The sequence below is a fragment of the Bubalus bubalis genome, chromosome 5 (assembly GCF_019923935.1).
Source record: "Bubalus bubalis isolate 160015118507 breed Murrah chromosome 5, NDDB_SH_1, whole genome shotgun sequence".
Classification (NCBI taxonomy): domain Eukaryota; kingdom Metazoa; phylum Chordata; class Mammalia; order Artiodactyla; family Bovidae; genus Bubalus; species Bubalus bubalis.
In genome coordinates this window covers 110058837-110073752 of record NC_059161.1, presented here as the reverse complement: position 1 = coordinate 110073752, position 14916 = coordinate 110058837, and the positions used below count along the sequence as shown (strand labels likewise).

The 14916-nt window shown below is 40.6% G+C and overlaps 1 protein-coding gene across 8 annotated transcripts in view; it reads left to right on the top strand.

Annotated features, from left to right (window-relative positions):
* CDON (cell adhesion associated, oncogene regulated) overlaps positions 1-14916 on the top strand; it is a 100842-nt gene that overhangs the window by 42646 nt on the left and 43280 nt on the right. For all 8 annotated transcript variants that reach the window (XM_044943550.2, XM_025286383.3, XM_044943548.2 and 5 more), the window contains 3 exons: positions 4834-5178; positions 11879-12168; positions 13887-14061. In XM_044943550.2, coding sequence (XP_044799485.2) covers positions 4834-5178; positions 11879-12168; positions 13887-14061 — 810 coding nt within the window. The remainder of the gene's footprint in view (positions 1-4833; positions 5179-11878; positions 12169-13886; positions 14062-14916) is intronic.

Genomic DNA, 14916 nt, shown 5'->3' with positions numbered 1-14916 from the left:
CAAGTTTTATAATTGTCCTGACTAATCTTGTATGCATGTATATGGTTAATTACATATAATGTGAGTTTGTGTATATGGTTAATTACATATAATGTGAGTTTGTGTATATGGTTAATTACATATAACGTGAGTTTGTGTGCATTTAATAGCAAACCAGCTTTTTTACACAAATGATGCTGGCATTCATGTAAATTACCTTGAATTTCTCCTTTAAAAATTTCCTTGGATTTTACCTTAAAAATTACCTTGATTGTTTTCACTTAACATATATCTTGGCCATCTTCGCATATGGTACATTAAAGAATATTTTCATTTCTTTTAAAAAATGGCTGCTTAGTCTTCTGTTGTACAGCTGTGAAGGTCTGACTGATACCTCACGGATGACTGTTTCTAATCCTTTGCTATTACGAGGAGTCTGTGATGAATGTCCTTCTACATAGATTATTTTGCACACTCGTGAACATCTTTAAAGTAAATTCCTAGAAATACACTTGCTAAATAAAAGCATATATGCCATGGTAATTTTGACAGATACCTTGCTCTCTCTCTCTTGTTATCATTTTACACTCCTACCAGCAATGTTTCCTTATATCTTCACCAAGGCAGTGGGTTGTCAGAATTCTGTTTAATGTTTGCCTCTCTGATAGGTTTTTCTAAATTACCTTTTGACCCCTGTATTTTTTATTATTATGAGTGATGTTGAGCATCTCATCATGTGTTTCTGAGCCATTGAATTTGCTTTCCTGTGTATCGACTGCCCATTGTCTTTTGTACATTTTATATTAGGTTGTTCATCTTTTTTATTATTTATAGGAATTCTTTTATTTATTTATTTATTTTTACTTTACAATATTGTATTGGTTTTGCCATACATCAACATGCATCCGCCACGGGTGTACATGTGTTCCCCATCCTGAACCCCCTCCCACCTCCCTCCCCATACCATCCCTCTGGGTAATCCCAGTGCACCAGCCCCAAGCTTCCTGTATCCTGCATCGAACCTGGACTGGCGATTCATTTCTTATATGATATTATACATGTTTTAATACCATTCTCCCAAATCATCTCCCCCCTCCCTCTCCCACAGAGTCCAAAAGACTGTTCTATACATCTGTGTCTCTTTTGCTGTCTCACATACAGGGTTGTCGTTACCATCTTTCTAAATTCCATATATATGTGTTGGTATACTGTATTGGTGTTTTTCTTTCTGGCTTACTTCACTCTGCATAATAGGCTCCAGTTTCATCCACCTCATTAGAACTGATTCAAATGTATTCTTTTTAATGGCTGGGTAATACTCCATTGTGTATATGTACCACAGCTTTCTTATCCATTCATCTGCTGATGGATATCTAGGTTGCCTTTATATATTATAGAAATTAAGCTTTTGCTGAGAGTTAGAAATATTTCAAAGAATCAGTATGACAGAGACCAACTCTCTGAACTTGTTGCAGTTACTTTAGACTCTGAACTTGCTACTTCGATGAATTACTTCAGATGTTAATAATAAAAAAGAATTTTTAAATGGCATGTATTTGGAAATTTAGAATTATAGTTCTCAATGGCTGGGTGGAAAGATCGTAATGGAAATTTAAAATTCAAAATGATAATGAATATCAAAATCAAATTGTGTGGGATATAGGAGAGTAGAATATAAAAGGATTTATACCCTTAAATGCTTATTAAAAGAAAGCTAGTAAAACTAAAAATTAGTGGACTAAGTAAAATAACAGAATAGATTTAAAGAAAACAGAAGAAAAGAGATGATAAAGATATGGACAGAAATCAGTTAAATAGAAAATTAAGATAAAATAGATAGGATCAGTAGGGATAAAGTTAAACCAAGGAGTTAGCCCAGTAATCAGTCAGAAAATTTAAAGTATTGTTCATCCAATTTAATGAATAAAGGAGAAGAATAATATGATGATCTCAATAGAAGCAGAAAAACCATTTGACATAATTCAGTATCCATGTTAGACACTCTTGGAAAAATAGAAATAGGAGGAAATTGTCTTAACTTGATAAAGAATATCCAATAAAAAACTTAGAAGAAACATTACCTTTAGTGGCAAAATGTTAAACATTCCCTTTAAAATATCTTATAGTTGTCATCATAGTGCAGATTCTAACCAGCACAGAATAAGAAAAAGAAATAAAGATATTAGGATATAAGAAGGCAGGAGGAGAAGGGGGCGACAGAGGAAGAGATGGCTGGATGACATCACTAAGTCCATGGACACGAGTTTGAGCAAACTCCTGGAGATAGTGAAGAACAGGAAAGCCTGGCATGCTGCAGTCCATGGAGTCATAAAGAGTTGGACAGGACTTAGTGACTGAACAGCAATAAAGATAAGAGAGAAAGAAACCCAGCTGTTATTAATGTTATTGATTCACAGCTCCTATCGTTGTCATTAGAGAGAATCCTCTATAGTTTGTTGGCAAATTATTAAAAATAATAAAAGCTTTGGCAAGGTGGCTGATGGAGACCAATAAACAGGAATCAGTTGCCTTTCTCTGTACCAGTGTGTTAGCAAGTTTCTCTAGAGAAACAGAACACAGTAGGATAATAAGATAATAAGATACACATCAGAGGAGATTTACTGTAGAAACTGGCTCACACAGTTAAGGTGGTCAAGTCTGTCGTCTGCAAACTGGAGAAGGAGGTCAGCTGATGAAGCCAGTTCATCAGTTGTGGGAGAAGTGATGGTGTAAGTCTCAACCTAAGCCCCATAGCCAGAGGTCCAGGAGCACTGAAGTCCAGTGTCCTTAGGGCAGAAGAAGGATGACTAGGCTCATAGAGAGAATTCGCTCTTCTGCGTTTTTGTTCTCCTGAGGTCCTCATCAGGTTGGATGGTGCCCACCCACGTTGGGGAGGGCCATCTGCTATCCTCAGTTTACCAATTCAGGCGCAAATTTCTTCTGGAAACACTCCTCACAGACACACCGAGTTATCTGGGCATCCTTTAACCCAGTCAAGTTGACACATAAAACTAACCATTACGACCAGCAACAAAAAATGTCATTTAAAAGTCACCTTTTTATATTAGAAACATTAAAAAGTTCCAAGTACATAGTAATATATAACAGTTCATGGATACCAAAATTCAGTATTAACATACTTCCCGGGGCTTTCCAAAGGCTTTTTGTAGATTCAGGCAATTTCAAGTAAATCCTATTACTAGTTTGAGGACTTAGACAAACTAATTCTAAATCATATGGATGATCAAAAGCCCAACAATAGTTAAGATACTCTAAAAGAAGAACATGAATGTGGGGGCCCTTGCTTTACCAGATTTTAGAACATATACAAAAATTTATAGTAATTAAGATAGTGCTGTAGGTCTTCCCTGGTGGCTCAGTGGTGAAGAATCCGCCTGCCAATGCAGGAGACTGGAGTTTGATCCCTGATCTGGAAAGATTCCACAGCTAAACCCATGTGCCACAACTCCTGCGCCTGTGCTCTAGAGCCTGGGAGCCTCAACTACTGAAGCCCGGGCACCCTAGAGCCGGTGCTCTGCAGTAAGAGAAGCCACCACAGTGAGAAGCCTGCACACCTCAACGAGAGAGAAGTCCCCACTCCCGGCAACTAGAGAAAAGCCTGAGCAGCAGGGAAGATCCAGCACAGCCAAAAATAAGTAAACAAATAAATAAATAAATAAAAATTTTTTTAAAAGACAGTGATGTATTATTGGTGCAGGAAAAGACAAGTATACTCTTGGAACAAGACAGAGACGGTCATGAAGGATATGCAGGTAAGGATTTGACCTAGGTGGGACTGCAGGTCACCAAGGGAAGGATATCCATTTCAGGTTTCCATGTGGGATAACTGGTTATCCAAATGGAGAAGAAGAAATTAAATCTCTGATGCACAAAGACTAATTTCCAGTGGGTTAAAGACCTATATATGAAAGGCAAAATGGTGAAGTTTTTCAAGAAAATATAGAAGAATATATGATCTAGGTAAAACTTTTTAACAAGAAATTTGAGGCTAATTTTTAAGAAAAGATTGGTGTGACCATATTAATATTAAAGCATCCTTATTATTAAAAGATACCATTAAAATGAAAAGAGAGAAAATACTAGTAACAAATGTAACTCACAAAACAACAGTATGTAGTTACAAAGAGTCCAGAACCATTATGCAAAAGATAAAGGACCCAATAGAAAAAAGGACAAAAGAGATGTGCAACCTCATTAGTACTGAGGGAAATGCAGGTTATGACCCATGAGATAGCATTTTACATGTACTAGATGGGCAAAAATTCAGAAATCTGGTAATTGTTGAATGACTTTGTCAAACGCAGGAAGTAGGACTAGAAAAGGAGAAAGATGTGCTGGAGAAAATGTCAAATGTCAATATTCTATTGTAAGGTCATGAAATATATGCTTCTAAAATATCTGAAACCAAAAGGAAGGAGGTGGTGCCACTTTAGAAACAAAAATTTGTTGATGTATATGGTCAGAAATACATTTATCAACTATAATTCAGAATAGGTTTTTCTCCCAGAATTTTTGTGATCAGATTTTTGCCTCCTGGAACCAACTATTATTATTATTTTTTTTTTTGAAGGCCTATTGCTTAGTCTTATACTTCTTTACACCTTTTTCATGGTAAAGTCTGAGGCTTTGGCTTCACATGTTCTGTGTTTGCAGTGACCAGATGTGCTGAAGATACCTGTGGGCAAGCTCTCTTCAGATGTTCTGTATTTATAGTGGCAAGCTCTCTTCATAGTTCTGTATTTACATTTATGCAATAGGATGAAATTATTTTGCATTGTAGATACTATATATAATGTACTTAATTTTTATATGTGAATTATTTCTCTTTCATAGGCAGTGGACTCAAGCCCATTATAACTAGAGCGCCAGCAAGTGTAGAGGTGGCCGTTGGTGACTCTGTGACTTTGTCCTGCGATGCCACTGGGCTACCGGTGCCTGCCATCCATTGGTACGACAAGCATGGATTGATCACCAGTCATCTGTCTCAAGCTCTTAGATCTAAATCCCGAAAATCCCACTTATTAAGACCTGGGAGTTCTGACCCAGAGCCTGTCACATCCCGGGCAGGCTCAGGCTCTCTGTACATTCAGGCTGTTACTCGGGAGCACGCCGGGAAGTACACCTGTGAAGCCACAAACGCGCACGGCACCGCACGGTCAGAAGCTGTCCTCGTGGTTGGTGAGTTGTCATTAGTATCTTTTCCCAGGTGAATGGGTTTCTTTGATAGTAGGGGATAAAATTAAATATACATTTTTTAGAGATTGTTGAACTTATTAAATGAAAGTCGCTCAGTCATGTCCGACTCTTTGCAAACCCATGGACTGTAGCCTGCCAGGCTCCTCTGTCCATTGAGTTCTCCAAGAAAGAATACTGCAGTGGGTAGCCTATCCCTTCTGCAGGGCATCTTCCCAACCCAGGAATCGAATCGGGGTCTTCTGCATTGCACGCAGATTCTTTACCAGCTGAGCTACCAGGGAAGCCCAGACTTATTAAAATGCACTTCAAACCCAAGTCTCTTGCATCTCCCGCATTGACAGGCAGATTCTTTACCAGCTGAGCCACCAGGAAAGTCCCCATCTATATATTTGCCTCACCCTTCTTCACAGTTATTTTTCTAACAAGATGTATACTGTTCTTTTTATTTTTACTGATGTTGGATATAATGACTTAATTTGGAGTACTGGTATTTAGAATATCAATATTATTCAAATTAATTCAGATTTGACTTAATTCACAATCAAATCTAATACCAATGGGCATTAGTGAAGATGCCCTATGCATAGGGCTGGTGTGAGAATTAAAGGAGATTATATCTGTAAAGTGCTTAGAACACTGTCTGGAAGTATTAATAGAAAGCCTTCAATAAATACTAAGTATTGGGTATAATTATTGCCATCTAATTATTGTTAAATTATAATTATCCCTTGTGCTTCCCTGGTGGCTCAGATAGTGAAGAATCTGCTGGAGACCTGGGTTAGATCCCTGGGTTGGAAAGATTCCCTGGAGGAGGGCATGGTAACCCACTCCAGTGTTCTTCCCTGGAGAATCCCATGGACAGAGGAGCCTGGAGAGCTACAGTCCATGGGCTGCAAAGAGTCGGACACAACTGAGCAACTAGCACTTTGTGATAGTGTCTAAGGCATGAAGAAATAGTTCCTGATTTTAGTAAACCTTAAAAAATCCTTAAGTATAGAAAAGTAGTTAAGTGTTATATAAATTTATACACACTTATGGATGTGTATATGTATATATACGTGTGTGTGTTTATGTATCAGTCTGCCAAGCAAAAATAGGAGTGGCTCTGCTCAAAATTGTTAGCTGCAAGATGTGTAATGCAGGTATTGCTAGGGTGGAGCATTTGGCTGACGTGGTTATTTTATGTAAATAAGGGGAAGATGGAGCTGTCGACATCACAGTCATAGCTGTTGGGACAAGTAAGTGTCTAGTTGTCTGACTGCCTCACTTTACTTACTCATTAATTTTTTTGGCCATACTGTGTCATGTGGGATCTTAGTTCCCCCACCCAGGGATCGAACCCAAGTCCTCTGCGTTGGAAGTGCGGAGTCTTAACCTCTGCACCACCAGGAAGTCCCCCTAACTGCCTCACTTTAAATATGAGAAATCCGAAGCTCTTTGAAGATATATAATTTGTTTGCTGCTGCTGCTGCTACGTCGCTTCAGTCGTGTCCGACTCTACGCGACCCCAGAGACGGCAGCCCACCAGGCTCCCCCATCCCTGGGATTCTCCAGGCAAGAACACTGGAGTGGGTTGTCATTTCCTTCTCCAATGTATGAAAGTGAAAAGTGAAAGTAAAGTCGCTCAGTTGTGTCCAGCTCTTAGCAACCCCAGGGACTGCAGCCTACCAGGGTCCTCCGTCCATGAGATTTTCCAGGCGAGAGTACTGGAGTGGTTTGCCATTGCCTTAGATGAGATATTTTTAGATTTTGAAGCTCCCCCTCACCCCCAGGATTTTATATCTTGATAAATATCATTTTTTTAATGTATAGTAACCCCATGAACCATATCCTGCCTGAGTGGTCCTCCATTGACCCTTTTACATGCTCTACAATAATTATCAAAGTCTAGCTGAGTCTATTAAAGCTCAAAACAGCACGTAACAACCCAATTCTTTCCCTGGAAGTCTGAGCCTATTATTAAATCCTAGCGTGCTGACAGCCTTTTCTTTGTTTATTGTGAAGAGGGCAGTAAGCAAGATGAATCATTCCCTCACCTTTTTTTCTTCCCAGAGACCTTGGGTTTTTGAGTTTCTGGATGTACAAATATGTGTAGAGGGAGTTGTAACTCTTCAAAACTATATTGAGAATTGGCCTAGGGTCCTAAATAGTTGAGGGTGGGGTTGCTGGTTTGAGTGGTCACAGTGGGAACCACTTAGGCAGATTTGGTTCTATTCCCTGTTGACTTGGTTTCAACTCAGAGTCATTAACTCATAAACATGGCCACCGTCATAGTACTCAGAAAGCCAGTGTTTTATCAATCTCTTTTCCAATTCAAAAAACATTCTACCATAAAAAATGCTAGATATCTCTTTTAGATGACCATTGCAGAGTTGTTTTGAAGATAAAAAGAGTTGTTGTTCAGTTGCTATGTCCAACTCTTAGTGACTCCATGAACACCAGGCTTCCCTGTCTTTCACTGTCTCCTGGAGTTTTTGCAAACTCGTGTGTCCATTGAGTCCATGATGCAATCTGACCATCTCATCCTCTGTGGCCCCCTTCTTCTCTTGCCCTCAGTCTTTTCCCAGCATCAGGGTCTTTTCCAAAGAGCTGCTTTGAAGGTAAATTGAGATCATGGATGTGAAGAACCTTTGGAAAGTACTGTGAAGGCTTTATGCATTGTATCTAGCATCTTGTGAGCGCTCTAACTGTGCTGTTGGGAACAGTCGAAGAAAATTAATTGAAGCTCCTTTTCAATAAAAGTTACGGAAAAGTGTCATTGCAGCCCGAATAACACAAGTGGAATTTTGCTACTCCTGCAGTAGACACAGGCTGTAACATTGCATTCTTCTCATGCTTCTGTATAAACTGCGGCATGTGGTATTCAAACTCATCTACAGCCAAATACCACTTCCCAGTGGTGACCTGCCCAGAGGATGCATGAAACACTAATGATAAAAAGGTCCTTCTCCACTACCCTAAGCCACAACTAATTGCCTCCACTTGCTAGAATCCATCTCTGCATGAGCAGGCTCCCAGCCACACCCTTCACATCCAGCCCTCATTCTGACTCACTAAGTAAACACGCCTGTTCCAGGAGCAATATTTGAAAGTTGTCTCAGTGAACTTAATTAATTTTCTTCTATCTTATTTTTCCACTAGCTTCTTGTTTTCTTTGATGGAGAAAGCTTCTGGGACACCTTTTCTCTCTTTTAAACAAACAGAGAACTGACCTCCCACTGTTAGCCCTGTTTTCTGGTTGGTTCTCTATGAAGCTGCAGTCATTCTAAAAATACTCCCACCTTTTACCAGGAATCTGACTTCATTGTGGAAAAGAGACTCTGCTGTTGTTTCCTAGGCTCCCTTCCTCCGCAGCATCGGAGACCTTTCGTTGTCTGTATTAACAGCGCTTTAGAGGGACCAGGCTGTCAGTCCTCGGGTTTTATTGTCTTGGCAGTTTATTTGTTTTCATAAATTGCTCTCTCATTTTTTCACGGCAGCACCACTAACATTCTTCTGCCAGCTGTTGTCGCTTAATCTCTCAGAACCCAAATTTCTTCATCTGTAAAATGGAAGTATTACTATCTTCCTAAGAATGTTGTTTTGAGAATTAAATGAGATGATGGTTATTTAATGTCTGGCTCCATGCTGAGCACATAATATGTGCTCTGTAATTCTTTTTGGGTGTAGGCGACCTATTTATTTTTTTCAGCACAAATAAATTATTTTTACCTTCTTCTATGTATTCTGTACGCTCTTAGTAGTGAATATTAAGGCTGTTTTTAGATTGGCAGTTTTTAAAAATTTTATTTTACTGAAGGATAGTTGATTTACAGTGCCTTGTTAATTTTTGCTGTACAGCAAAGTGATTTAGTTATCCATATAATACATTTTTCATATTCTTTTCCATTCTGGTTTATCACAGTATATTGAATATAGTTCCCTGTGCTACACAGTAGGACCTTGTTTATCTATTCTATATATAATACTTTGCACCTCGGCTAATACCAAGCGACTAGGCCGTCCCTCCTCCACCCCGCTTTCCCTTTGGCAACCGCAAGTCTGTTCTGTGTCTGTAGATAAGTTCATTTGTGTCATATTTTAGATTCTGCATATAAGTGATATCCTGTGGTATTTGCCTTTTTCTTATTTCGCTTACTATGATATAGACTGGCAATTTCTTAAGCCAACCTTCCATTTTATCTAGAAAAAAAAAATTGGAAACAAGTAAATTCTTCCTTTACCTTTGCTAGTCTTGTTTCATTTCCTCCCTCTTGTCTATGACTTGTTTTCCGAGTATACTAGAGGGGAGGTAGTTATCTGTTGTTGTATGCAGTGAAAGTGTTAGTCGCTCAGTCTTGTCTGACTCTTTGCAACCCCATGGGCTGTAGCCCACCAGGCTCCTCTGTCCATGGCATTCTCCAGGCAAGAATACTGGAGTGGGTAGCCATTCCCTTCTCCAGGGAGTCTTCCCGACTCAGGGATTGGACTCAAGTCTGCATTGCAGGCAGGTTCTTTACCATCTGAGCCACTGGGGAAGCCCATGTGTTAAGTTGTTCATCTGTTGTTGTTGTTCAGTTGCTCAGTCGTGTCTGACTCTTTGCGACCCCATGGATTGCAGCATGCCAGGCTTCCCTGTCCTTCACCATCTCCTGGAGTTTTCGAAAACTCATGTCCATTGAGTCGGTGATGCCATCCAACCATCTCATCCTCTGTTCTCGCCTTCTTCTCCTGCCTTCAATCTTTCCCAGCATCAGGGTCTTTTCTAATGAGTCGGTTCTTTGCGTCAGGTAGCCAGAGTATTGGAGCTTCAGCTTCAGCATCGGTCCTTCCAATGAATATTCAGGATTGATTTCCTTTAGGATTGACTGGTTTGATCTCCTTGCTGTCCAAGGGACTGTCAAGAGTCTTCTCCAGCACCACAGTTCAAAAGCATTACTTCTTGAGCATTCAGCCTTCTTTGTAGTCCAACTTTCACATCTGTACATGACGACTGGAAAAACCATCTTTGGGGATAGTTATATCTGATGAATGACTTAACAGGTCCCTTATTATCTTACAGGTCTGTGGGTTAAATGGATAAAGTGGGCCATTCTGTGGGCCTTGCTTGGGGTCTCTTAGACCTTTGTAATCAGATAGCACCTGGGGCTGGAACTGCCCAAGAGGCTCCACTCACACGTGTGGCATCTTTGTGAGGGCTGGACTCCACCTGCATGCCCTCCTCCCCCTCCCGCCCCCCTCCATTTCTCTCCCTTCCTCCCTCTCTCCCTTCCCTGGTCACTTCTCTCCATGGCTAGGTTGGATGTCTATGTGGTGGTGCTCTGGTAGGGGTGCCAGGCCTTCTTAAGGCTTAAGCCTGGAAGACTACAGCCTCTCTTGGGCTTGGCATTGGTTACAGCCACTCATGGGGTAGCCCAATTCAGCATAGGAGAGGACTGTCCAAGGGTGTTAATACTAAGGGACCTTTGGGGACTAGCTACCCAGTAGGTAATGGTCTAAGTCTTGATCTGTTCTTTGCTACTTGTGTTATTTTGTTCCTAAGGGAGTGCATTACTCATTGTGTTCATTTACCAATTAGAGTAAAAGTTCCTTGTTCGCCAACTTAAAATCTCCAGAGGTTACACTAGCAAGTTGTTGTAAAAGAGGGACTGCTCGCAGAGAGCAGGGGAAAATATCATCTTTTCACATCAGAGACCTGGGTTCAATCCCTATGTTGGGAAAATCCCCTGGAGGAGGACATGGCAACCCACTCCAGTACTGTTGCTTGAAGAATCCCTTGAACAGAATCTGGTGGACTATGGTCCACAGGGTCGCAAAGAGTAAGAAACGACTAAAGCAACTTAGCACTAGTACTAGCTACTAAACTACTGCATTGTAGAACTGCTTTTTCAGAAAATTAATTTGCTCCTTCATGAATAGTAGATAGCTGCTGCTGCTGCTGCTGCTGCTAAGTCACTTCAGTTGTGTCCGACTCTGTGCGACTCCATAGACAGCAGCCCACCAGGCTCCTCCGTCCCTGGGATTCTCCAGGCAAGAACACTGGAGTGGGTTGCCATTGCCTTCTCCAATGCATGAAAGTGAAAAGTGAAAGTGAAGTCGCTCAGTTGTGTCCGACTCGTAGCGACCCCATGGACTGCAGCCTACCAGGCTCCTCCGCCCATGGGATTTTCCAGGCAAGAGTACTGGAGTGGGTTGCCATTGCCTTCTCCAGTAGATAGCTACTGGAGATCAAACCAGTCAATCCTAAAAGAAATCAACCCTGAACATTCATTGGAAGGACTGATGCTGAAGCTGAAGTTCCAATATGTTGGCCACCTGATGTGAAGAGCTGACTCCTTGGAAAAGACCCTGGTGCTGGGAAAGATTGAGGGCAGGAGGAGAAGGGGATGACAAAGGATGAGATGGTTAGATAGTATCACTGACTCAATGGACATGAACTTGAGCAAACTCCAGGAGATAGTGAAGGACAGGGAAGCCTGGTGTGCTGCCGTCCATGGGGTTGCAAAGAGTCAGACATGACTTAGTGACTGAATGACAACAACAGCAACTGGAGATTAGACGTCTCCATGAATTATAAGGTGCACTGTTACCTGTTTTAACTACTAGGGCTCAAATTGCGCTAACATTGTGTTAGATGACAGCACAATGTGTGAGAGACCCTGAAATCATGAAGTCCTTCAATCTCCTCTTTCTTTCTCTGCAGTTCCTTTTGAGACAGACACCAAAGCAGAAATAGTCACATCTTCTGATCCCGCTCAGAATGATAAAAGTGATGATTCAGAAACTGGATTATTGAGCTCATTTCCGGTGAAAGAACATTCCAGTGCCAAGGAATCATCATCAGAGAAAAACGCTAGCGGCACCTCTGTCCCTGATGCCCCCATCATTCTGAGCCCCCCTCAGACACACACGCCAGACACCTACAACCTGGTCTGGAGGGCAGGGAAGGATGGCGGGCTGCCCATCAATGCCTATTTCGTGAAGTATCGAAAGGTAATGTCTTGTCGTTTGTGCTCTTTCTCTTCTCACATCCTCGCATCCTGTGTATAACACATACTTGCTATCTTTCACACTAGTGGAGTGGCAGGAAGCAGAACAGGAGTATCCCAGGGCGATGGGTTTGGGAGAGTCAGCAGTCACACTGGGTTCACCAGTCTTATAAAAACAGTAAGAGTGAAGTACAAATAACCTCCCCCAGATTGGGATTTTAAGAACCGAGTAACTTGACAGTTGTTTTGTTGACCGTTCTTGGGGTTTGAGAAATCTTAGTTCCCCAACCAGGCATAGAACCCTGGCCCTGACAGCGAAAGCCCCGAGTCCCAACCACTGGACTGCCAGGGATTCCTTGCTTCTTGACCTTTTTAATCAAACATTTTAACCCCTTGGGTGTAAAGCTTTATAAACCACTTTTTAAAAAGTAATTCCTTCCCTCTGTGAAGTGGCAGAAGACAGTTTATTTAGCAAAGAAGCAATTTCTTATTAGAAACCACTGTTTGAACAAAGTTGTCTGTTATAATCTCTGATTAATATGTTCATTTCCAGTTGTCTTCCTAATTGTATTAATATTTTTCATTGTTTGATTATTTGTTATGGTAAATGTTGGTCTGTCTCAATTGATTTCTCAGATGATATTTTTTATCCACAGACTTATATTAAAACAAAATAAAAATCCTCCCTTTGTTTAATGAGATTAGTAAATGAAATGAGAGGAGATGTACTCGTATTTAAAATAATTTTCTATATTCAAGATGTTTTGGTATCCATCATTTAATAGGAATATTTTTTTATCCTTTAGGTATTTTTTTAACTGAAGTGTAGTTGATTCACAATGTTAATTACTGCTGTACAGCATAGGGATTCAGTTATCCCTATATATACATTTTTTAAAAATAGTCCTTTCCATTATAGTTTATCATAGGATATTGAATATCTAGTTCTCTGTACTAAATAGTAAGACCTTGTTGTTTTTCCATTCTCTGTATAAAAGCTTACATCTGCTATTCCAGCCTCCCACTCCATTTCTCCCCCTATAGTAATATTTTTAATATCTGGAAAAATTAACATAATGATACTTGGAAGTTTATTCACTGTTTTTAACTTGATGACTCTAGATGAAGGAAGTTTCACTGGTAATCCTGTCCACATGGAAACTTCCATGAATGTTGGCTCTTGGTTTTATTAAGGAAGGCATAACAGATTGGATCTCTTTTTCTTTCCTTCAACTCAATAAACAGTATAAAAACATGAAGCAAGACTGTTAGAAATATATAATGCATAATTGCATAATTTATACAGCCATAAACATGAACTATGATTTATCAGGTATTGTGTATATTATATATTATCATTAGTACATATTATTGTTTACTTACTTAATTCTCCCATTAGTCCAGTAAGAAAGGAGCAACGTTTCCATTATCAGGAAAGGAAATGACTGGGTAATCAAGTAACTTCCTTGAGGCCATAAGTTAGTGGCAGCTGATGAGCGGTAGCCTTTTTCAAAAACAGTGAGAATCCCAAACTTCTCACTACAGGTCCCCTTCTAGTTCTTAATTGGAAGAGGCATTGTGTCTCTTTCACTTTTGACGGTGCATCGCTTCCCCAGATTCATTTTGGAATTGAAGGACTTCTAGTTTTTATCCAATTGAAATGGAAAGATTTTTCTGCCCTGTATCTCCATTTTGAAAAATGCCTTGTTTTCGCTTGGGTAGCTGGAGGATGGTGTTGGTGTCGTGGGAAGCTGGCACACAGTTCGAGTCCCAGGAAGTGAGAATGAGCTCCATTTAACGGAACTGGAGCCATCGAGTCTCTACGAAGTTTTGATGGTGGCGAGGAGTGCAGCCGGGGAAGGACAGCCTGCCATGCTCACCTTCCGAACCAGCAAAGGTGAGTATAATCTTCCCTAAGAGGAGGGAGTTGGCTGTATTGATGTCACTTTTTAATAATTAGTGTCATTTTGGGGTAGCAAAGTTTCTTATATATAAATTTACTAGATAAACCTATTATAGTACCTCTTGGGGCCACATTTAGATGGTTGTATTCTTCTAGTCCATCTAGCATTTCACAGGTATTTTTGAGAGCTTATGATAGGTAAGGCATTAGGGTAAGGGACACAGGGAAAACAAGGATAATCAAGACAAGATCCATCCTGATAGAGCTTCTACTTTGCTAAAAAAGGTAAGACATACACATAAATGCCAACTCAAGGCAAAATTTCAGTTCAGCTAATATTTACTGAATGACTTCTCAGTGCCAGGCAGTAAACAAAATAGATAATATTCCTTTGCTGTCATGGAGCTTCCATTCTAGTTGGGAGAAGTTTACACATAAGTTATAAGAACAGTAGTAGGTGTTGAATGTTAACAAGAGAAATAAATTAAGGGATGGGTGTAGCATGGGTTTCTCAGGTGGTGCTAGTGGTAAAGAATCCACCTGCTAATGCAGGAGACCTGCAAGCCATGGGTTTGATCCCTGGGTCGGGAAGACCCCCTGGAGGAGGAAATGGCAGCCCACTCCAGTGTTCTTGCTTGGAGAATCCCATGGACAGAGGAGCCTGGTGGGCTGCAGTCCACAGGGTCACAAAGAGTCAGACACGACTGAAATGACTTACATGCAAACACATGGGGTAGTGGCGGTTGTCCCAGTTTGAACAGGTGGCCAGAGAACTGAGCAGCGGACAGCAGGGCAGAACTTTAAGGAGGTGTGTGGAAACCCATGTGAGTATCTGGGGCTGGAATATCC